This window comes from Siphateles boraxobius, unplaced genomic scaffold (genome assembly GCF_051911475.1).
Source record: "Siphateles boraxobius isolate OS27281-9 unplaced genomic scaffold, OSU_SipBor_1 7, whole genome shotgun sequence".
Taxonomy (NCBI): Eukaryota; Metazoa; Chordata; class Actinopteri; order Cypriniformes; family Leuciscidae; genus Siphateles; species Siphateles boraxobius.
In genome coordinates, this window is record NW_027509197.1 from 746,707 (window position 1) to 772,558 (window position 25,852).

General features: G+C 37.3%; 1 protein-coding gene across 2 annotated transcripts in view; it reads left to right on the forward strand.

Annotated features, from left to right (window-relative positions):
* Nucleotides 1-24,783, forward strand: part of hat1 (histone acetyltransferase 1) — a 28,047-nt gene extending 3,264 nt beyond the window's left edge. For both annotated transcript variants that reach the window (XM_077217053.1, XM_077217054.1), the window contains exons 5-11: nt 5,564-5,743; nt 8,236-8,357; nt 9,679-9,783; nt 12,593-12,699; nt 15,445-15,596; nt 18,278-18,394; nt 24,200-24,783. In XM_077217053.1, coding sequence (XP_077073168.1) covers nt 5,564-5,743; nt 8,236-8,357; nt 9,679-9,783; nt 12,593-12,699; nt 15,445-15,596; nt 18,278-18,394; nt 24,200-24,367 — 951 coding nt within the window. In that variant the 3' untranslated portion in view covers nt 24,368-24,783. The remainder of the gene's footprint in view (nt 1-5,563; nt 5,744-8,235; nt 8,358-9,678; nt 9,784-12,592; nt 12,700-15,444; nt 15,597-18,277; nt 18,395-24,199) is intronic.
* Nucleotides 24,784-25,852: the final 1,069 nt, after the last annotated feature.

The following is a 25,852-nucleotide window of genomic DNA, read 5'->3' on the forward strand; positions in this document are numbered from 1 at the left end:
AGATTTCAGGATTACAGATGTTGAATATTCAGGTTAGGTTCTTTTTAACAAATGAAGTTAAAAGACTGTTCCAGTCATTTGTGATTTACTGGGAAAGGATTAAGAAAAAGTTTTTTTCTCATTATAAATATTTCAGTCTAGAAATAACACTTAGCTCATGGGGAGTTCATTTAAATTTGCTTTATTAACTTATTTTAATGCTTGTTTTGTTTTTAAGCCATTTGAGTCTCCTTGAGGCCCTCTGATTGAGAGCCAAAGCTTTCGAGGGCACAGAGTATAGCGCAGACAGTCTCATTTTATTATCAAGAAGAGTAGAGTCAGTTTTGCCTTTTGTGTGGAAGTCATACAGTTTTTGGAATGACATTAGGGCGAGTAAATGATGACAGAATGTGTATTTTTGCGATATACTGTATTTTACCACTGCACACACACTCTTTACAGGGCTATTCACCACCATCCCAGACTTTAATTTCAGCTTCAGTGAAACACTTTACACAGAGGAAATGTGTTTAACAGACACACTTACCAATTTTGCAACTCAGTCTTTCTGCAGTGATTGGACAAGCTTGCTTGTACATGTGATTGAATCAGGCAGTTGAGGTTCGATAAGATCAGACCTGAGCTGTTTTTTTTTATTTATTAGACCTAATTATTTACTGTGTGTTGACACCATGTGACTGACGTTTTTAGTGTCATTTCTGAATTTCTTTCACCTTTACACGTAGCATGTAACTATTGTCACTAAACATACTTAAGATGTTTATTTTATTGTGTCTTTTACAGGGCTCCACCGTTGCTCATATTGGGTTCTTTTTTTCCATCTTTTTTCCTCATAGATGAAGTCTTTGATTAGAAGGGTTTTTTCCCCCAGTGTAATTGGATTCAATGCCTTTGTTGAACCCCGTCGTATAAAGACATATTCTCAAAACGAACCTCAAGTCTCTGAAGAGTCTTGCATCCTTAAGCGCCATTAGTTAATACAGGAACGCCACAATGCCATGCTTTTATTTGTGCGATCAAGCAATTTGCCCGAGAAACTATTTTTACAAATTTCTGTCTGCTCTGTTTTTGTCGTCCTCTCTTCGTTCCCATAATGCAGCAGGACAATAGTGAGTGTTACTGAGCTGCAGGTGCACCGATCCCCTTCTGATATTAGCTGATGTCTGAATGAGCAGGAATTAGCGGCGTGTTGCATTAGCCTTTTGTCGTGTGTTTTGTGGCCGTTGTGAATGAAGAGTCCCACGACACAAGTGCAGCCCATCATGCGGCCAAAGGGCCCTGCTTAGCAACTTAATACAAAGTGTTCTCATGTCAGGTCCGCTGGAAATGGATACAATGCAAACATGGGTGCACATTCTGCTGGGTAAAAAAATCTCAGAGCGGGTGGAGGAGGGGGGTGCCGCTATTGTCCGGTTCGGAGCCCGTGAATGGAGAGGGCAAACTCGTTTGATTGAGTTCGCTCACCAGCCTCAGAGCACAGGAACCTATTATACATATCCAGGCTTTTTTTTTGTTTAGTCGAGATCAATTCATTAAATTTTATTGCCCGGTGAGAAGCTGGGACACATTACGGTTGGGGGAACTTCATCTGATATTCATGGTTTAAGATAAGTAGTAAATGTATTCAATTAAGTGGTCTTTCAGAGGAGGCACAGAAAGAGGAGGGGGAGGGGGGTGGGGGGTGGAAACTCCTCAGCTGACATTGCTAATTGCCTAATGGGTCTCCTTTTTGTGCCACAAAAATATGTATTTTTTTTCTTTAATTCCTTTTTGTGGCATGCCAATCACAGCTGAAGTATAGCTTAATGACAGAACAATAGGGAATTACTCTGTTAGGGCTCTTTTGTGATTATATGTAAGGCCGAGCACCGGGGGAATAGACGCATAACTCATAAATGTGCCACTTCAGTTTATACGATTAAATTCAGCTGCTCTCACTGTATACTAGGCACAGCTGAGTTAACCGCTCTCGCTCTGTGGGAGTTTGAACGTGCTTTAGATTAAGATGAACAGGCGTTACCTCTATAGAGATGCACACTTTCATTCTCCTGTGCTGATCTTTGCCTTTAAAGGGACGTTCAGCACAATATTGTGTTATCATACACGGACAAAAAAATTCAGTTCCCAATTACAAAAAAAAGAGAGATTTTTAGCAGAAAGTTCAGACTGTTCTCTTCTCCATACAGTGAAAACCGAAAGTGCCCAGTGGCTGTCCAGCTCCTAAAAGGGCAAAAAGCTCAATTTAAGTGTCGAGTTGACCATATGACTTGTGCCGTCATGTTCTTCTGAAGCCATATGAGTCTTCTGTAATAACAGTCATGGTCAGAATTAATGGCACCCCTGGTAAATATGATCAAAACTGGCTGTAAAAAATAAATCTGCATTATTTATCCTTTTGATCTTTCATTAAAAAAATTGGCAAAAAATCTAACCTTTCATTGAAGTAAAAGAATTGAAAGTGGGGGGGAAATCACATTATGAAATAAATGTTTTTCTCCAAAACACGTTGGCCACAATTATTGATACCCCTAGAATTTTTTATGAGTAAAATATCTCTGAAGTATATTTCCATTAATATTTACCTATTTTTTTTAGCAGACCAGGGTGACTAGGAACATGAAACTGTCTAGTTATGACTTCTTGTTTCACAGGAGTTTAAATATGAGGAAACACAAAGGCCAAACTCCCTTAATCATCCATTACAATGAGTAAAACCAAAGAATATAGTTCTGATGTGCATTAAAAGATTGTTGAGCATCACAAAATAAAAAGTGGCTGTAAGAAAATAGCTAAAGAATTGAAAATCCCCATTTTGACCATCAGGGCAATAACTAAGAAGTTCCAATAAACTAAAGATGTTATGAATCTGCCAGGAAGAGGACGTGTGTCTATATTGCCTTAATGCACGGCGAGGAGGAGAGTTTGAGTGGCCAGAGACTCTTCAAGGATCACAGTTGGAGAATTGCAGAGATTACTTGAGTCTTGGGGTCAGAAAGCCTATTTAAAAAAAATATCAAACAACCCTTACATCACCACATGTTGTTTGGGAGGGTTTCAAGAAAAATCCTCCTCGCTCGTCCAAAAACAAACTCCAGCATATTCAGTTGTCAGAATGACTGGAACTTCAAACGGCACAGGGATCTGTGGTCAGATGAAACTAAAAAAAGAGCTTTTTGGCAGCAAACACGCTAGATGGGTTTGGTGCACACAAGGATAAAAAGTACCCCATGTGTACAATTTAATGTACAGTTGGATCTTTAATGTTGTGGGCATATTTTTCTGCTGGAGGTCCTGGACTTCTTGTTCAGATACATGTCATCGTGGATTCTATCAAATATCAACAGATAAAAAATCAAAACCTGACGGCTTCTGCTAGAAATCTTATAATGGGCCATGTTTGGATCTTCCAACTGGACAACGATCCAAAACAAATATCAAAATCAACACAAAAATGTGTTACAGAGCACAAAATGAAGCTTCTGCCATGACAGGCCCAGTTCCCTGACCTGAAGAGTGCAGTGAACTGAAGAGGAGAAGCACCAACATGGATCTGTGAATCTGAAGGATCTGGAGAGATTCTGTATGGAGGAATGGTCTCTGATCTCCTGTCAGGTGTTCTCCAAACTCATCAGACATTATAGGAGAAAACGCAGAGCTGTTATCTTAAAAAAAGGAGATTGCAAAAAGTATTTAATAAAAGGGTTGCAATAATTGTGGCCAACATGTTTTGGAGAAAAACATTTATTTCATAATGTGATTTCCCCTCCACTTTCAAATCTTTTACTTCAATGAAAGGTTACATTTTTTTGGCAATTTTTTGAATGAAAGATCAAAAGGATAAACAATGCAGATTTATTTTTTACAGCCAGTTTTGATATTCATATTTACCAGGGGTGCCATTAATTCTGACCATGACTGTATACAATAGCTTTCTGTGATGATTAGACTCAACTTAAGTCATGATCACTGAAAATCTGTTAACACATCATTCCCAATGTATAGATTTAAATGTATATATATATATATATATATCACAAACACACATACATATATTAATTAATTAATTCATACATACATACATACATACATGCATACATACACTCACTGCCCCGGCCAAAGTTGCTGTCTGGATTTAAATAGACAAAAGCCTGAGAGTCTATGATTGGATCATTATTGCAGTGATTATTATGTTTCTAGCATGTTATATGCTTGGCAACAGTTCTTCTATACCCTAATTGGTGGAGTGTGTAGCTTTTCATTTCTTAAAAAAACATGTTGGAAGACACATCATGGCCAAATTCCAGGATGACAATGTCAGGATTCATCAGACTCAAACTGTGAAAGAATGGTTGTGAGGAGCATGAAGAATCATTTTCACACATGAATCTCCTCTGAGTCTAGATGTTAAATTCATTAAAAGTCTTTGAGATGTGCTGGATGAGACTTTACAGAGTGTCAATCAATTTTTGGTCAATAAAGATCTAGTATTGACAATGCAAGAGTCCAGCACTCTGTAAAGTCTCATCCAGCACATCTCAAAGACTTTCAATAAAAGTATATATTTCATGGTTTCCTCTAGGGCTTCTTAAATATGGCAAAAATCGTAATCACGATTATTTTGGTCAATAATGAAATCACGATTATTTAACATGATTATTGGTTGGTGATATGATTAAAGTCTTATTTCGTGATACGTGTAATTTTTTTATTTAAATGTCAGTGAAATTTCACAATTATCGATAATTGTTCAGCAAAAACTAATACTAGGGTAATTAATGTAAGTTACAGTCCTCAAAACAGTTACAGAAGACCAGTAAACAGTCAGCAATACAATAAGAACAAAGAAACCGATTACAAACAAAACCGACAAAAAATACAACAGGACCAAAATACAAATGTAAAATAACACTGCTGTATACATTTCATATAGACTAGGCTAATCCTTATTAAAACTACAAAAGTTATTTATTCAAGAGCACCGATGGTGAGAGGACCCTATTGGAATTGCTCCGTTTATTATTGACATTTGTGTTTGCGCTTTGTTGGTTTGCAAGTGTGCGGCTGGTGTTGAACCAAAAAAACCTTGTGCGTCATTTTAGCGGTGTTTAGCTAATTCTTACTAACTCACAGACTAGCAACTCTAATAGGCCATTGCATTCACACACTCAAAAGATGTGATTGTGACCGGCTGCAATGCTCAATGCTTTTAAATGCACTGTAAATAGAAACCTTTGATGGCCGAGAGAGTTCAAACTAACAGAAATGTGAGCGTTTGAAAGCGGCATCTATCAGTGTGTACAGAATATATCCGGTAGAAATGCTGGTACCGTCAACATGTTTTTGCACCGTAGTACGGTTCTTTAATTGTGATTCTTGGAGGTTTAAATATTGACTTTGAAGATTGTTTCTATTGTTTGAATCGTAATATACACTGGTCTCTCTTACGTAAATGTTGTTCTCTCACTGCAAATGGTGGTAGTTTTTCATTTGTTGACATGTTGGTAGTTAGTCCTTTACAGCCTTCTCTCGCTCTCTCTCTCTCTCTCTCTCTGTTTGTCCTCAGCCAGATGATGTGGAGGGAAAGGTCAGAGAGATCATTCCTGCTGGTTTCTGCTGTAACACAGATGACTTCATCTCTCTCTTGGAGAAAGAGGCCAACTTCAGACCCTTTGGCAGCCTGCAACACACCTACAAAGTTCACAATGTGGAGGCAGGAGAGGATCTCACCTACCATATACACAAGGTACAGGGTTTCCCACTGCGTTTGAGTCTCTGCTTTGACTGCTGGCAACGTCATTCAGCATTCAAACTGGAATATAATAGAGTTTGGCTGTGCGGATCATGAATAGTGAAATGTGTTACGCTATGGTTTTATAGTTATTTTATCTCGCGCACTTTTTGACGTCAACAGAAAAGTTTCAGAAGTGGAGAAAGTTATTACACTCGAATGAAGGATTATTGTTTTGTTTGTAATTGTATTACTACCTAGTCTAGTGATGCACCGAAATAAAAATTCTGGACCGGAACCAAAAATTTAGGGTGCACTTGGCTTAAAACCGAAAAAAAAAAATTAAACTTATTTTAATGTATATTTTTGGTATTATTATATTAATATTATACTTTTTAATTAATTTGATGATTTTTACCAAAACACAAATCCATTCAAATCAGAAAACAAAAGTTTATTTAATAATCAATTACTTAAAGGTGCTCTAAGCGATGTCATGCGATTTTTAGGCCAAATTTTTTTTTGTCACATACAGCAAACATCTCCTCACTATCTGCTAGCTGCTTGTCCCCTGAACACATGTAAAAAAACCTGATCTCTGCAGACACCCCAGGCTCCACAAACGGCAACAAAAACAAACTGGGCTAACCCGCACCACGAAACATAACAAACTGTTCCAGCCAATAACCGGCAAGAAGGATTTGGGGGCGGGGTTTGGGGGGTTAGTGCACAGATGAGGAGGAGGGGGGTTCTAGCTAGCCTCCGTTTTGTTTGCCAATACTTTAAACGTCAACAAGAAGTGACGTCACCCGACATCGCTTAGAGCAACTTTAATCAGATTTATTTAATAATCAACACTCAAAAAAAGTTGTGCAAACATTTTAATTGCAAACATGGCTTTTTATACCAACTTTTAATAGTTTTCTACCCAAATTTGTTGGTGAAATATAAACGTTTAAACGATGGCTAGAATATTTTATTTAAACATAAAATAATGAAGACATCACTAATATAACATAAATGTAAGTAAAAATATATTGAATATATAAGACAGTGCATATATTTAGCAAAATATTCAAGTAATTTTTTTCTAAATGAGTTACTAATGAGTTACAGGACATTGAATGACTTTCCTGAGGTAAATGTAGCGTTACGGGACATATTGTTCACAAGCTGTTTTCTTGACGTCTGTCCACAGTTTAAACACTGAGAGATTACATGAGACATCATACATTTTAGTAAGTCGTTCTATATCCTGCAACATACCTCCTGATGTTCATCCATGTTTATTTAATGCTTTAACTAGTAGTAAAGAAAGAGGAAGAGATGATCGACTCATGTGGACTTGATCCGTGCTGCTGTGCGAGTGATCACTCATAGTATTACAGAGCGACAAAACGTTATTTAAAAAACAAAAATATTTATGTATCCATATATGAATTGACACAATTTGATAGTTGATGGCCCCTTTGATAGTAACAAAACACAAAGCTTATTGGATGGCAGACATGCTACAAATGTTTAGAGTAGTTTTGTTCACACATCAATAGCTAAAGGATTGATCTTGAGATTTAAGAATTCATATCAGTATTGATTAATATCAAGAAAACTGTTTTGTCAACCGAGTCCACACAGCTGACACGTTTAAAGTTGTAGTTTATCCACGTTGTAATCCCAAATTAGACGCTGAACAGTCAAAATGCATAATCAGAGGAGCGCTAATTAAATGTCAGTAGATAACGTGTAAGTCAATAAACGTATACGTTTTCACGGACACCTTTTGTTTCATGTTCTACATTCAGATTGAATAATTCCGATTGATGAATCCAAACATAGTGTTTACATGAACGATTAATAAAGTGATCGGGTGGATGTTTATGCCACAAGCGTTGAATCGGGGTTGAAAGTTTTGCCATGAACACACTACTCAAATATATCGAGTTCCCCGTGGTTTGCACAAACTATTCTCCTACATTGGTTCTTTCCTTAGTTTTAAAGAGCAGACTCAATATTTATCTATAAGGAAAACTTATTTATGACACTTCATTCAGCAACAGCTCCTTCCACGCATCATACATCTTTACGCCACTTCTACGTCATTGCATATGCGCAGTACTTTCCACTTTCCCCTTACAATCCGAAGGAAATTCTTATCGGATTTGGCCAATTCATTCCGATTAACATGGTTACATATGACTTTTCTATTTCGACTGCTACTAGTTCGATTACAGCGTGATTATTAGGGTCCAATTTCGTTGCATCCATGTTTTCTTTGGTTTGCAGCTAATGCTTTTAATAATTTATAAATCATCTTGCTGCATATTAAACTGACTTTTTTGATGTGCCATATTATGCAAAAGTGTTTTGCAAAAATGTTGACTTTACCACTGCCCATTTTAAAGAACGACAAACTTTTAATTAAGTTCTAGCACAATTCCTTGTGAACCCACTATGGATTTTATCCATTTGTAAAGTTTTATCATTTCATCTGCTCTTTATGACTTTAGGTGGACATCTCATGTCCAGGGTTCAGGGAGTACCACGAGCGCTTGCAGACATTTCTCATGTGGTTCATTGAGACGGCCAGTTTCATCGATGTGGACGATGACCACTGGGATTTCTTCCTAGTGTGAGTGTCTAAGATTCAAATATTCTTTATGGTGTATCAGCATTAAAGTATAATCCCTCATTCTTCAGTTTGAAAACACTTGAAAATATTGCTTTTACTGTAATGATATTCAGTTCACATCTGCTCACTAAAATTATGTTTGTAACTCACAATCAGCTGTGAAGTTCATAGATCTGAAGAACTGTAATCCCACCACCAACAGGATGATTTAGACTATGGGTCATATAACATACATTTGTGTAAAGAATAATTTATATATATATATATATATATATATATATATATATATATATATATAAAAAAAAATGGTATTAACGGTAATAAAACAAACTTTGCATTTCTGTTTTGAATGTCTTGCCCCATAGACTTCCATTGTATAACCATTACGGTAAGTGCAGTTTTCGTTTGTTTTTACAATCAACAAAACTCTAAATTATCACAAATACTGACATTACGACTTAAAGGTATAGTTCACCCAAAAATGTAAAGTTTGTCATCATTTACTCTCTACCCACTTACTATGTCGACATGAATAAAAGAAGATAATTTGAGAAATGTCTCAGTGTTCAGAAGTCAGAGGTAACCAAAATAATTTGGAACGGCATTGAGGGTGGGTAAAGAACAAAGCAAAGACTTGTGATCAGTGTTGATAACTTTGGCAGGCAAAAAATCGAAATCAAGTGCTCTCACAAAGTCAGCGAGTGCCGATACGAACGTAGTGTCAATTAATAGTGAACAGTAACTTTCTAAACCCTAATTTCCTGAGTCTTTCTCACACGCGCACACGTCTAAAGCGTCCGAACGGGCCCAGTTGCGTCTCTCCTGCCTTTGTGGGGGCCGTGGGGCCAATTATCAGACTGCTTTAATTATATTTTCTCCTGCATTGAAGCAAATTGTTGATCTGGCAAGAGTTTCCTTTGTGTTGTTTGTGTGGTTTCTTTGCTCTTGTGTTTCTTTCTTTCTTGAGTCAGACCAAGAGGCTGAATTGAATGTTGTTGTCTTTTGAAACGCTGAATGAAGTCTCCAGCGGTAGTGAAGGGGACTCTGCCTGTGTTTTCTTTGCTTTGGCACCTATTAAAACAGACAATGGGCAAATGGACTGGAGTGATGTGAAGAGGCTAGATGCCTGCCTCTCTGCTCAAAGTTGCAGTGCACCAATTAAGTGCATAATGCATTCAGTGTCTCCAGCAGGTGCAGCGACGGGCCACTGGCCCTCACGGTGACGACGGGACGGGACGGGGGGGTTCGGTGCATGGGAGCGTGCCTGCGATTGACCTGCCTGCCTTTGTCATCTCTCTCCATCTCTCTGTCTTTCTTGCAGATTCGAGAAGTACAATAAGGATGGAGAGACCCTTTACGCGACGGTTGGCTACATGACAGTGTATAATTACTACGTATACCCAGACAAAACCAGACCACGTGTCAGGTAATTACTGAGGAAGCACGTGCCCACTATCTGCTTTATTCGGTGAAAAAAGGAAAAGAAAATTACACTTCTTTCTCTCTCCCTCGTCCCTAAAACTCCCAAATTACCGTCTTGCGTCTCTTGTGTGCCAGCCCCTCACCGGGTATTATAAGACCAACCAATTCAGCATCACCCACCCAAAAGCTCGTTTTGAAAACGAGTCTAATGTATTGATTGGCAAGACGTGCTAACGTTTCATTACGTCGGCCACTGATGAATGAACAGATAAAACCTTGGGGAGACTGATGATATCATTGCTTACTGTATTTGAGAACATTTTCAACAGCTAAATTGAGGCAGTCTTTATCAGTAATTCGCAACCGGTGGGTCGTGACCCAAAGTGAGTTCTGATAGGATCAACCATACAAAATGCAAATGATAAATTGCATCTAAGTATATAGTCCTTCATAGAAAATGAATAATCTAAATGATAGGCTACTGTTGATTTCACAGGCCATGTGTACCATCACTCTTTCCCTTGGTAATATGGCAAATATAATGTGATATTTAGCTCAGTGTTATCATATCACACTTCAGCAGTTGTTTTTCATTGCATATTAATTAGGGTTGTGTACCGAAACCCACCGGTATGTCACTTTAATGCCTGAGCTGAGGCGGTAGTGGCAAGAGACTATATTTATTTGAGTCATTAAACCACTCATTCAACTAACACGTTTAAAAACACAGATTCATTCAAAGATACATGTAATGAAACAAGGTGTTAAATAATTTTAGCACCACTTTACAAGACTCGGCTGACCAGCAATGCGTCGCATAGGTAACGCTGAAGCTGGTGCTTTCTTCATAGGGGCCAGTGGCATTAATTTAATGCATTGAAAAGCGCTGGTGGAAATGGGAAACACCATTAAAAGTTAAAAGGATGTTACGACAAAGAATTAGCTTTTCTTGGACATGGGCCACGGGGCAAACTTACTTATTTTTGTTGATTATATATATATAACTTGACCTAAAGGTAAAGGACAGATGCAGGTAATCTCAATTACAGAGATCTCTCCTTCTCTCTCTCTCTGTCTTTCTCTCTGTCTCTCTCTCTGTGTCTCTATCTCTCTCTCTGTCTCTCTATCTCTCTCTCTATCTCTATCTATCTCTCTCTCTCTGTCTCTCGCTATCTCTCTCTCTATCTCTCTCTCTCTCTCTCTCTCTCTCTCTCTCTCTCTCTCTCTCTCTCTGTCTCTCTATCTCTCTCTATCTCTCTCTGTCTCTCTCTCTCTCTGTCTCTCTCTCTGTCTATCTCTCTCTCTATCTCTCTCTCTCTCTCTCTCTCTCTCTCTCTGTCTCTCTATCTCTCTCTATCTCTCTCTCTGTCTCTCTCTCTGTCTCTCTCTCTCTCTCTCTCTCTCTCTCTCTCTCTCTCTCTCTCTGGTTAAAATCACATTACATTCTAACATTGTACCATTACAATCTAAAAACAAAAATAATGATTTTGTTTTTAAATTGACTAAAGGCTAAACTAAAAATGGAAATAGAAAACAAAAAACAAAAGCACAAACTAATTATATTAGCCTGCATTTGATTACCCCATTATAATGGTCACTTTCATAAAAATATCCAACAAATATTTTGCAATATGTATATTTTAGTCAGAATTATTGCGCTACTCTCCTGTGCTCCGTCTTTTTAGCGCTCGTTCATAGAAGCGTGAATATTAGCGGAGATTCACTTGCAGAAGCCTGCCTCTCCTGACAGAGAGCTGTTTGACTTTCTAACACAGATGGAGAATATGCCTGTGAAATATAAGTTAAGCACTGAGGAAATGTCTCAAACACATTAAACAGCGCAAGTATTTATCTGTCAGTCTGCAACAGTGTCTGTCAGGGCATCTGTCAGGCCAAACTGCTTTAAACTTGTTAACTATATCTTACCAGTTATTTTGAAGCGCTTAATATAAGCTTGTGTCATGTTTAGGGCAAATTGTACTTTGTACTTTCACTGCAGGAGCTCACACTGCGCCCTCCGCTATTTTCCAGATGTGCTCGTATCAAACTACTGTATCGATATAATGGTATAACTTATTTAATATTCCTTACATTCCTTACGCACAAAATGCAAAACAAGAAGGGCATAGGTTTATGGAAAAAACGTGAATATCGTGTTTGCTTGAATTCCTCCACTAATGCCTGTTAGTAATACTATAACTGTTATTTACTGTTAAAGTATTGTAGTTGGATTAGGTTAAGGTTTTATTGTGTATATTATGTTATGTAAATTATTTGTTTTGTATTTATTTAAGTATACTTTAACCTTTTAATATATTGTCAATTTAAAAAAAACAATTCAATAAAAAGCCGTTCTTTAATGACATCCATTGTCGTTTAAAAAAAAGTATCAGTTCAGGCACCGTTTAGGCACCAATACCGTTTTAAAAGTATCAATATTAAAACATCTCATGGTTTTCTTAAGATATTTGTGGTACTAAGATTTTTTTTCTTTGGTATTTTGGTTCTTTTAAAGTGAATTTTTGGTACTTTTGGTGTGATTTACAATTTTGTTTCGGTGTTGTGTCAGTAACTTGATGTTGTTGAATGTAAAGTGATGGTCCTGAAGCAACACCTCAGTCCTATAATGTCAGTTTCAGTAGATTCTGTAAGGTCAGTGTGTGTGTAGTGTGTGTCTGAAGGGTGCTAGAGTTGTGTTTGCAGAACAGTTGCTCAAAGGCTCAAGAGCTCTAACCTTAAATTGGTATTGTGCCTAATCATCGTGCTCTTCTGTGCAGCATCACTGAAGCTGTGTGTGTTGTGTGTGTGTGTAGCCAGATGCTGATCTTACCACCGTTCCAGGGAGAAGGCCACGGGGCCCAGCTCTTAGAGACAGTCCACCGGTACTACTGTACGCTTGCTAAAGTACAGGACATCACAGGTATGAGCGCACACCGAGGCCTTCCTTTATTACTAGTGTTGTTTGCCAGAGAAATGATCGCTATTATTTCTTCTCATAATTAAGGCCACATACACACGGTAAAGATTCAGGAGTGCCAACCGCATCTAAATGCAGGAGTGAATCCCCTACATTATAATTTCGAGCATATACAGAATACAACTCACTTCCGAAATTGTGGTGATCATCACGTAATAAAAGCTATCTTTTCCATGTTGATAAGAGTTATTGTCCTAAACCAGCTGTGATGACGATATACACAACTATTTCTATTTCTGCGACGTTGCCTGGAAGAACAACATGCAAAGTATGACAATGATAATCTTAGGTGCTGTTTATGTGCTTTATTTGAGCATCTAATGTGAGTTTGAATATAGTTTACATGATATAGAGCCGTACTGAATGCGACAGTGTGAAATAAATTAACAACAACTGAAAAGTGTATTCTATGACAAAGATTGCTTCAGTCACCCCATGTGTATTTTTTATCGTGTTAAAATGCTGTAATATTTATTAATTAGATTCGTTGCAAGTGCAGTGCGTTTGCAGAGAGGCTCCGCCCACGCGCTCTTCTGATTGGCTGTGATTTTTGATTGATTTTGGATGGACAAATTGCTTGTCGCTGGAATCTTAACACATCGGGCCGGTTAGGAGGACACAGTGTCGTTTTTCTTAGCCACTAATTTTTCATGAGTTCATTTGGTTGTAGAATGTGGTTGCCACTCCCTTTAACTACTGAACTCTGTGTACAGAACTGGATTAAGCACTAAAAGCTGAATTGACAACCAAATTTGGCTGCAGTGTGTACACTACTTAACCAGACATTTGAACAAAAGACTTATGCGAAGTATTATCTTTTAGATAGTAACTTGTCCCACATAATGCTAGCCTGGCTGAAAGACGATACAATGTGACAGAAAATGTGAATGGTGCAAACAGTATAGCATAACTGTATAGTATGGATTTATAATATCAGCCATCATATCAGTTTTTGACCCTAACATAATTTAAGTATCCATATATAGATATATATATATATATTTACACTTCTCACTGAACCATTGCTGACCGTTATTGTATCATAAATATATTGTTTTATATAGCTATGATAAGTTCATTTATTTCAAATCGATCTACAGCCTCTTTATTCACAAATAATAAAATAATTTCTTCTCAAATCTATATCTCATGTATATTCATTTATTATTATGTGGGATAATATAAAGTCAGGATTCTCATCACACTTTTGGGTTTATTTTGCAATAATGAACAGCTGACATGAGAAACCCATATTTGTTGACCAACTTTTACATGCAATAAATGCAGTCAATAATGGCAGCGTGAAAGTTCCAATACAGTCGATTATAATTTGTCATGTTGTTTTCTTCATTTTGATCTTGGAAATCCTTTGCAAATGGCTTTATCTAATTAAAAAAAATGAATGTAAGGCCTAGTACCATTAGAGCATGTGTTCAGAAAGCTGACATGTATGGTCACACAGCCATTCTAATGATATTCTGTGTGTTTGAATGGGAGCGAGGGCAAAGTGTTGTGAATGTCCTTTCATAAGGCAGTTGTTGCTGCTGAGCTGCTCTGCCTTCAGTTTTGGGGAGGTGAAGGGATGTGATGTTAATTGCCGGCAGTTTGCTGCTGAAATGTGCTGGCCACATGCTGCCACTCACTCACCCCCTCAACAAAGACACAATTATTCAGAGAGAGAGAGAGAGAGAGAGAGAGAGAGGACCACACTCTACCAGATCTCTACCCAGCTCGCACTATTTTACCATGTTTGTTCATTTCTCTCTCTATATAGAGAGAGGACCAGATAACAAGGGCTTTGTAGTATAGCATTATATAAAATAATATAGAAATAGTTGCTTGAAATTACCTTTTTTCCATAAAGTGTGTATTTCAAGAAGTAAAATATAGTAAAAATGTAGTTAATAATAATCTAGACGACTTAGTCTAGATTAATAGTTAATTAAATAATCTAGAATGTTTTCTACACTTTATTTGCGCTAAATGAACGCACTGAATAATATTAAATCGTTTATATCAATCATACGCTAATATAACAAATACATACTGTACACAATAATAAACCGCAATATTTACCCTCATATATTTTTACTAAAACATTTTATTCCCATAAAAGGCCATTTGGACACTTCCATGAATGTTTTTTTATTTTTTTTTATGATGCAGCACAAATCAAATTTTATCAGCAGTATGAATCAATTCATTGAAAGTCAACTGATTCAATGAAATGAGTCCGACTTAACACACTTTTTGCAACTAAAGTTTAATTTAAGACATTTTTAATGCCCCCGTATTTGCGAGGCAGTTAAAGGAACTTAAGTCTAATGCGGCGGTTTGTATTAAGTACATTAAAATCATGATATTAGCTTGTTACTGATGGGTTTTTTTTATTGCCAGCATCTGCTATATATTGTAAACATTCAATGTATTGCCCAGTCCTAATCTACATTGTATTTCTGTATTTTGTCTCCCATCTCTTTTTTTATTTAGTTAAAGTCTTTGTTTCCCCTGATTACCAGAGTAAACATGCATTTATCTTAATTATCTCCAATTATGTATTCAGCATAATGTAATGAGTGTTTTCGTGAAGGTTGAGTTTGTCTGGCGTCAGTATCTTAATGCTGTATTTTACCAAATGAAAACTTTCAAGACCCGGGGGCTGACATTTCACAACTGTCTTTTCTGCAGCGGAAGATCCTTCTGAAAGTTATGTGAAGCTGAGAGATTTTGTGCTGGTGAAGCTGTGCTTGACTCTGTCGTCCTTCTCCAATGAGAAACTCTCTCACGGCTTCAGTGAAGAAATGGCGTCTGAGGCCAGAGAAAAACTCAAGATCAACAAGGTAAAATCCCTTGCAGGTTTATTTATTTTACTTAATTAACTGTGCCGTTTTATTGATATCGATAGTCCAGGAAAGACATGAGAAGAGGTGGAAATAAGATTGTAATAGGATTGAAAACTCACAAGATGGATTCAAACCTGCTTCACACACACTTGTTTCAATAGCACCTAAATTTTCAAACCTGATTAGATAGTTTGATTAGCTTCAATGACTTTGTGTTTTTGTTTCAGTAAATCCAATTAGTGGTTTGCGATCGTCGCTAAAAAAAAATTCCCAACAGTTCGTGTGGCATTTTATCTGCTTTAATATGTTTTAGTAAAAATATATTTCAATTAATTTCAATTTATTGATGGATAGCCCCTTGAGATGCAGCATCTCGTTTTCAAGAGGGTCTAAATATACATATACATAATACAACAGGAAAAACAAAAACAAACAAACAAAAACCAAATGCTCAAAACAATTGAGTTACTAGGCAGCTTACACCCTCACCCCAGACCGAAGACACATCATAGCTCAGACATCTTATAGCTAGCTCAATAAACTCATCTCATTTACCTCATTTCACAATTGGAACCCATAATACATAAGAGATTCAATGCGAAAAAGGCACCACATAAGAAGACAGAGGTCGAATCCACAGGAGGTAAATCAATTAGACAATTACATAAAGCAAAATACAATTACATGCGATACTGTTTAGTCCAACATCAGTAACATGCACACACATTAAGATATTGAAATATAGATAACCTGAATCTGCAAAAAGATGAGATGGATCTCAAGGAAAGAGGGAGATTATTCCAATCGCAAGTAGCTTTATAATGAAAAGCTTTACGTCCAGCGACTGAAAAGATTCCTTGTACAGTAAAGATGACATATTGCATTTCTCTAAGTGGATACATAGAACTACAAGGAACCAAGAGTTCTTTCAGAAATGGAGGACAATCGAAGTAGGCACATTTGAAAATAAATGGGAACCAATGGAAGTACCACTGTTTATAACTATACATTTGTTATATTGGTGTATATCAGAACTTTTTTTTACTTAATTTTACTTCTTGTATTTTGAATACATTTGCCAGCAGTAGCTGCGTGGTTGAACCCCCACCCCACACACACCACACAATTCCCCCCCAAAATTACAAGATACTGTATATTGTTTAAACAACATCACCATCCCAATTTTTGCTTGTTCCTTTAAACCTTTACTGGTGCTGTAGAGTGTAGCTAATAAGGCCAAGTAATTTGTACAATAAATTCTACAAAGAGTTTGTGCATTTATATACTGAGATGATGGCTTTGTCCTGATGGGTTTTCAACTTGCAATGCCCCTAAAGGTAGGAGTGAACATCCGTTTCCTCTGAGGGCCATTAGCAGGTAGTGAGTGGGAGTGGGCCTAACAGTGACCCCTGTGGGACTCCTCTCTCTCTCGCCACTCCGGTCACTCTTTAACTGCTCCAATTATGACCCAGCATCTCCTTTTATGCCCCACAATCCCCTCTGTTCGTGTTGTTTGTGAGTGATTATCTCAGGGTGGTGCCTGTGGCATGGCCAGGCAAAATGCGTGTCTCTCCATACTACCCTATTGGGAACTGCGTGAGGTATGGTGGACCTCTCGGAGTCATGGTTACAGAAGGAGTCAGAGTAGCTCGGGAATCCCAGAGCAAGATGCTTTTAACCAGAGAAGTGGACACCATTAAATATTCAGTCCATAATTGCTGTGACTGGTACATTTTGTACAATGTACTTAGAGTCGCGGCTCTTCACGGTTACAAAACTATTCATAAGTGGCAGCTTGGATATGAACGTTACATCTTATTGTAATGTGACATGCAATACAAGCTTCCTTTACATGTTTAATTGATTAGAAACAAATAATCTGATCATCTATGATCTTCACTTCATTTGTACAAAAAAAGACTAGCTAAACTTATGGAAGTTACCCACATAGCACAGTAAACACGGTAACTCTAGATTGATGGTTCTATGCTATTTTTCTAAAATGCATGATGTTCTTCCTTTTATTCAGGTTTTGTCCTTTTTATTTGTGTATGTCACTGCTTAGGCTATGTGGATAGCATCTGTGGCACACTGATAGTTTTTAGATGTTTCTTTTATAGCTGTGCTAGATCATCTCTTGTTTGACTTAAATCATCTCAAATTAAATCAGAATTTCAGGTCCATGTTTTATTTATTTATTGGTGAAAACAATGTGGTTGGATAAATATTGCACAGTCAGTTGGTTATTATCAAAATAAACCTCTTTAGGGTGATACACGACCCCTCAGCTTTGTATCCTAATCACCCTATATGTGTTTATTCTGCAAAAATTACGGGCTGAATGAACTCTAACCACAGGAATTACATTGGTATATCACAACACAACTAAACTTTCAACTGTAATTGTATAGGTATGGCATTACTACATTTTCAAAGTAGCTCCACCTCTTAAGTACTATATTGACAGCAGTTACAGCTTAAATAAATCAATTTTACAAAATAACTCATGTAAGAGCTTTAAAGAAAATCTGAACCTCGCATATTCTGTTTTTAAATGCTCGGGACTTAATTATTGCCACAGGTGCTGTCCCAAAGCTTTAGGTTGAAAATAATCTTAAATGTGTGTTAAATGAAACAAACCTTTACAATATGGCTTTTGTCTACTCTCTAACCTTCAGAAACATGCACGGCGTGTTTATGAAATTCTGCGTCTCAGAAACACAGACATGAGCGATGAAGAGCAAGCCAGAGAATTTCGCTTGGAGGTGAAAAAACGACTGTTTGGACCATACAGAGTAAGTGTGTGTGTGTGTGTGTGTGTGTGTGTGTGTGTGTGTGTGTGTGTGTGTGTGTGTGTGTGTGTGTGTGTGTGTGTGTGTGTGCTATCTGCTCATGTCGGCTATAGATCCTTCTGTCTCCTTCTGTCCTGATGGACTGCATTTAAGAAGCAGAATGACTGCAATCTGACTTGGTACACAGAGTACATTACCCATTAGGCGTAACTGCTACAACTCCCATGCAATGATTAGTCAGTCATAAAGTGTAGAGAATGAGCTTGGACTTCATGTACTGAAGGTGGAGTTCAAGAAACAACAAAACAACTGAAGTCTTGCCAAAACAAACCCCGACTGCCAAGATTGGCCTGCTTGTGTAACGTTCTCCAAGCCACGCAGCTCCAACTACAACATGTGAAATGAAGCATTTCTTGACTTCAAAGAGAGCTGCACATTTCTAGCCCCGTTTATATTAGTGTGCTGTGTAAAAGTGAACAGAAACACAACTCTTTCAGTGCTGCTGTTCTGATATTCTGCAGTCTTTGTCTGGCATAATTTATTCATTGAGTGGTGTGAATAGTTCTTGCCGTTTCCTGTGTGATCCTCTCACGCGGTGTTAAGAGCGAGAGGGACCCGAGGCTTCGGTCTGGGTTTGTTTGAGGGTATAATGGCTCACACCGGGCGGCAGCCGCAGTCTCCACATCCACACCACGAGCTCCATTCACAACAAGTGTCATTATTACAGATTTGCATCTGATTTAAGCTGAGCCATTTAGCAGGGAGATTGCAGCGCCCAGTCACCTGCACACGGTCTCTCTCTAATCCCATCTCTCTGCATGAAGACACACTGCAGTTGTGTGTGTCTCAGTGCAATATCACTCAATTATTTTGACCCCAATCTGCAGGCTTTTTATGTTATAGTTATGATTTGGAGCATGTGATGCAGTATTTTAATGTCTTAAAGACCACCAATGGTGAAAATCAAGTTGTTTATATTTCTATTTAGTGTTTTTAATATGCATTAAGACAAACCACGCACAAATTCATAAGTCAACACCATTGCGGAGTATATTTTCTCTTTAAAACTGCAGTGAAACAAAGACAGTCTCAAAAACACGGTTTGAAATCGTCCTTGTTTTCTACATCACAAATATGTTGTAACCAATCAGGTGTTAGGGAACTGGGGAGTCTCGAGAGAAGCCAGGTTATCCTGATATATTTTTCTGTTGACAGGAAAAATCCAGTACATTTAGCAATAGAGAGTGAGTTGTGTGTATGATTTACATTATGATGAACTATATGCTTTTCTCCACTGACATTCTGAGTTGTTCATAGTGTTTCTGATGCTGGTTGTTAGAAGGCAGCTGTCTGAATCTGAGCTGCGAACGGGAACATGGTTTGTGTAACATTAGCAACACATTAGCTATTTGATAGTCAAGCCAAAGGCTAATCATATTCATTATCGTTATGTGTCTGACGTAGTATAGAGCGATACATCAAATACATTACCATTCTTACATCGACTTTGTAGACGACCCTGTATAATTCACTCTTCCTCATCTGAATCAGTTTCTGATTCAAACATATATGGCTGAATTAAACCACTATATTTACACTTGCCATCGTGCAGCGTTTACTACAGTAAAGTTTAGCGAGTTGAACTCTGAGTGTGAGTGAATGGAGGCGGGGCTCATTTACATATTCATAGAACCGAGTTTACTAAATGAGACAAGGGTGTAGATTTGCATTCAAGCTATTTTAAGGCATGATTTTTTTTACCAAAAAAAGGTTTAAATGCAATTTTGGGGATCAAAGATGAGTTTTAAGGGATAACATTGACCAGAGGGGGACTTCACAACCTCTGTGCAATTTTATTGCACTTTCTGCACTGATTATGGGAGAAAAAAATGTATGCCTTCTTAAATTGTGCACAATATTTAAAGAAATGCACAAACGTTACAATGGTCGGGTTTAATTTACGTGTTATATATTTAGCAAGGATGCATTCAATTGATGAAAAGTGACAGTAAAGACCAATGTCTTTGTACCAATGTATAATGGTACAAAAGATTCATTTTTTTTAAATATGCTAAATGCTGTTCTTTTGAACTTACTATGCATCAAAGAGTCTTCAAAAAGCACAATCGATTTCCACTGTGATAACAATAAGTAATATCTCGACAATTTTAAATATCATACCTCATTTTGTTCCAAGTTAATATTTCTTTCTTCTGTGGAACACAAAAGGAAATGTTTTTACCATAAAAGAGCATACATTATGCAACCACAAATGAGATTGGAGCGGTTTTTAAACTTTTGTCCTGATTCTCACGCAAAACTATCATGTCTTCAGGAGTCTTGGAATATAGTAACGCAAGTTTTCAAGTTTGTATTTATTTATATAGCACATTTAAAAACAGCAAACAGGGCTGACCAAAGTGCTGAACAATACACAAGATGAAGAACAAAGACAAACCACACATTCATGACAGAAGCTCACAATGAATTAAAAGCTAAAGAAAAAAATAGGTTTTAAGAGAGGATTTAAAAACAGTTAGAGATTGAGCAGCTCTGATGTAAACCGGAAGGCTGTTCCACAGCCTAGGGCCAGCAACAGCAAAGGCTCTGTCCCCTCTATTCTTTAACCTAGATCTGGGGACAGACAGAAGTCTCTGATCACCAGACCTCAGGTTTCGTGTGGGGTTGTGTGGACAGAGTAGCTCAGACAAATAGCTCGGTGCCAGATTATTTACGGATTTAAAAACAAATAAAAGAATTTTAAACTCGATTCTAAAATGCACAGGTAGCCAATGCAGAGATTTTAAGATAGGTGAAACATGATCAAATTTCGTTTTCTTTTGAGGAACTTTGCAGCAGTGTTCTGTACTAATTGGAGACGTGCAATAGACTGTTTGGGTATGCCAAAGTAGAGAGAGTTGCAATAGTCCAACCGCGATGTAATGAGCGCATGGAATGCAATCTCTAGTGTTTTCTCAGAAAGGGAGGATATAATTTTAGGGAGAAGACGTAACCGAAAAAAGCAAGAACTAATCACCGCATTGATTTGTTTTTTCAAATTTCAGGTTTTGATCCCAGAGAACACCTAGGTTCTTAATGCAAGATGACTTTGGATAAAGATAGTCCAGATCAATGTTGCTGCTATTATAGTTGTCATGGAGGCCAAAGACTATTACCTCGGTCTTGGATTCATTCATAAATAAGAAGTTTTGAGAAAACCACATTTTACTTCCTCTATGCATGCAAAAAGAGATTTTAGTGCCGTATCTTTGTTGCTTTTCAGAGGAAAATAAATTTGTGTATCATCTGCATAGCAGTGAAATGATACGCCATGCTTTCTGAAAATGGAGCCCAGAGGAAGTAAATATATGGAAAAAAGAATGGGTGCGAGAATAGACCCCTGCGGCACTCCACAGGAGAGTTGAGTTTATGGAGTTTTTATTTCTCCTTTTTTCTGAGCTTAACATGTTCTGGTTGCTGTATGTGTTCATGATATGAAAAAGAGCAACGTGAACATTCTACTAAATTGTTTTGTGTTCCACAGTAGAAAGAATGTCAGACGGTTTGGGACTGTACAATTCTCGGGAGGATTTAGCAAAACTCTGTGACTGCAGATTCCGTGCAGTGCTCTTTATCTTTTCATCTTAGATTGTTCTCGATTAGCTGTTTCTTTTCAGCGCATGTGTCCTGATTTTTCTTGGAGGTTGTTGGGATATTAGTTGATATTCTGCAGATAATGTGAGTTGATCTGATATCTGCTTTGGTGCTGAAGCTCCAGCACTGGGAATGTGTTGGATCAGAACCGCTCTCATCATGACGCAGTCCAGGACAGAAAAGTCTGACAGAAGTAAAGAGACTGAGCCAAAGAAAGAGGGAAAAACATGAGGCTGGGAAGGAAATAGATCAGGATCTGGAGACCATATGCCTCTCTCTCTTCTGGAGGTCTCTTTACTTTGAATGTGTTGCAGATTTTCCTTTCCTCGCAACATGTGTGTGTGTGTGTGTGTGTGTGTGTGTGTGTGTGTGTGTGTGTGTGTGTGTGTGTGTGTGTGTGTGTGTGTGTGTGTTTGTGTGTGTGTGTGTGTGTGTGTGCGCAGGTAGGGATTTATGGGGTAACTCGCTGATAATGAGCTTTGCCCAACATTTCAGTACACGCTTACCTGATTTTTTATTTATTTTATTTTTAAGGTCTAAAATTATTTGATTAAAGGTGGGGTATGTGATTTTCTTTTTTGACCATTTTTTCAAAATCACTTGAAATCCTATTCCTAACCCACTTACAGCCACTGAGTTAGAAGCACTGACATGAAAATTAAAAAATTTAATCATCTGTGGAACGGGCAGGACTCGAAAAACTCCAGCCAATCATTTCCAAGACCACCTAGAATCATTGGACAGTAAGTGCGTCTATCAAACGGTCGTACCATACCCCCCTCCCCCATGCCCCTCTTCGAATGGGTGGAGTGGGTGGAGTCAGGGCCAGCGTTGGAGGAAAGAAGGTAGGACCTTTTGAGTTGTGTATTTTCAAAATCTGCCGGCCGTTTTGCAAATCACATACCCCACCTTTAATTTGAATGACATACGTTGGATTGACACTGCAAGAGTCAATGCACAATAATTTAAATATATCTAATGCAATATTTTGCCTGTTTACATTCACTTTAGATGTTAATATCTCATCAACACTAGCAGTTTGACCTAGAAGAACATTTAAAGACAGGGTAGGTGATTTGATCCAGAAACATTTTTTGTAATGCTGGTTGAAAGTCATATACTGTATAATAGGTAGTGTTATGATGCAATGGTTAATATTTGCAACAACCCAATAAATTAATTTTAACATCTTACATTTGGGTATTTAAAACAAGTTGGAGATTATCCTAACTTTAAAAGATTGTTTACAGTGAATTTAAGAACAATGATATGAACATTGTTGAGAAATGTTCTTGGGAATACCAAATATTCTTAAGTTTGAAAATATGAAGAACTGAGAAGAATTATTTTTCTTAAGAATGTTTCATGAAACTTGACATTTTTCACTGGAACATGTGACATCCACACAGTATCTGCACTGCTTTAGCGCTTACTAGAGGAATTGCACAATAGAGTTGTTCAGTCGTGAAGTGAACCCGGAAGGATATTTCACCATGGCTTCTCTCTGGAATTTCCCATGCTTTTTTGATTCATGAGTAAAATAAGGTCTGTGGTAACAGTACTGTATGATGTTGTGTGTAACATAAATTAGACAATCATACCTCAAATGTTAATTTTGTAAATTAATTTCTGTTGTTTTTTTTATTTTATGTAAGTTGCTATATAAAGACTACAGTGATTGTCTGATTTGTCCGTCATGTAAACTCAGATCTTGTGGAAGTTGTGCTTCTGTTAGCAACTTAAGTTTTATAAAAAACAAAGTAGAATTACAGGGAAATCAACTGTCGAATAGCTTTCTTAAAGATATTACTGCGAATGAAGCTGTGATGGGATCTAAATCTATATATGTTGTGTGTGTGTGCGCGCTTGTGCGCTTTCTTCTGAATTAATGTTTTGAGTGTCTTGATTCAGTGCCAAAGCCTCTCAACAACCTTACAGACTCAATTTTTGTTCACAGCTCTTTCATTTCTCCCCTCTTTCTCTCGCTTTGTTTTTCCACATGAAGTTTAGCTGTGATGTATTCACATTTGCCCTGGGGTTTCTATTCAATGGCAGTTTTTGGATGGGATCGGGTGAGCTGGTTTGCATCTTATTTTCTCTTGCACTGTACTGACACCTGTGTATTTTCTCCCAACGCTTTTGCCATGCGTGTAGAAAAACCAGCGTGAGCTGACTAAGATGCGGAAATGTTTGAGGCCAGAGGAGTTGGCGTCCCACATCAGCCAGATGGACACGAGTCTGCAACACGAGGAACTGGAGAAAAGCTACCAGGACGTGCTTGCGGATTATCGGCGAGTCCTGGAGCGACTGGCTCAGGTGTGAGCTACGCAAGACCTCTGCATCGTCCTGGAAAGACTGGCCGACACACACACACACACACACACACACACACACACACACACACACACACACACACACACACACACACACACACACACACACACACACTGTTCAATTGCATTGTACACAGTGTTAATGAGGGATTAAACATGAAACATCTGCATTTGTTACTTTTGTGATAGACGGGGCAGTTATTCACATAATAAGAGATGAGTGCATTGATCTACTGTGGAGATAAATTTTTCAGTTGATGTTTTTTCCATCAAATATTTTCCTTAATGTAAAAAATGTAGATTTTGAAGCACTTCCTTGAACAAATAAAATGTTTTGTATATTGCTCAAATGTATGACTTTCCATCTCTTTGGTGATGTGTCTAAAATAAAAAGATTTTAATTAACAGGCTCCAACTGCATTTTTTGGTGTATTATGTAAAACTTGCATAATACAGTATGTGTTTGAAATGTGCTACTGTACAAAAGTAAAACAAAAAAAAATGTAAAGGCAATAAACTTATTTAGCAATGATACATTAAATGGATCAAAAGTTACAGTAAAGGCTAGAATTGTTCCAAAAACAACTTGAGCTTTCTGTTAATTACAAAATCCTGAAAGAAAATGTGAAACAGCACAGTTGTTTTCAACACTGATAATAATCAAATGTTTCTTGAGCAGCAAATCATCATATTAGAATGATTTCTGAAGGATCACTGAAGACTGGAGTAATGATGCTGAAAATTCAGCTTTGATCACAATATTCAAATAGAAAACAGTTTTTTATTGTAATACTTTTAACAATATCTGTATTTTTGATCAAATAAACTTCGCTTTGGTGAGCATGAGAGACTTTCAAAAACTGTAATAGTAATGTACTTTAATGTTTGGGGAGTTGACATGAAATAAAATAGTTTGGTTGAGTTTTTATTGTTATTTTTTTTTAGAAAAATTGACATGAACCGATATTGAATTAATCAATTTAATCAAGATTCGAATCAAATAAAGAACTTGTTAATTTCAATTGAATTAAACTAATATCTGTCAAAACCCAGCCCTGTTAAAACAAACGTTCTAGAAACTTTAACGACAGAAACACAGTGGAGTGCTATATTATAGGTAATACCGATCAGCATTCTTGGAAACTTCTTGATGAATCACATTAGATGATCAGAAATAACTATTGTATAAAAAATATCCCTATACATAGGATTTGTTTGTTTATTTTACATTTTGATTGAAGAATGAATGAAGATCTCATTAAACGCTACTTCATTTGTGAACTGTAAACCTCATTGTAAGCCAAATGAGTTCCTGGATCGAGGTAAACATGCAACTCTCTTCTCTAACATACGAGCTCTGAAGATTAGCTAGTGATTTAGCTATAGTTTTAGCTGGAATTACTACACAAATGATAAAGAATATAAGCCTCTGATCATTCACTCATTTCAAGTCAAATCAATTTACAAGCAGAAA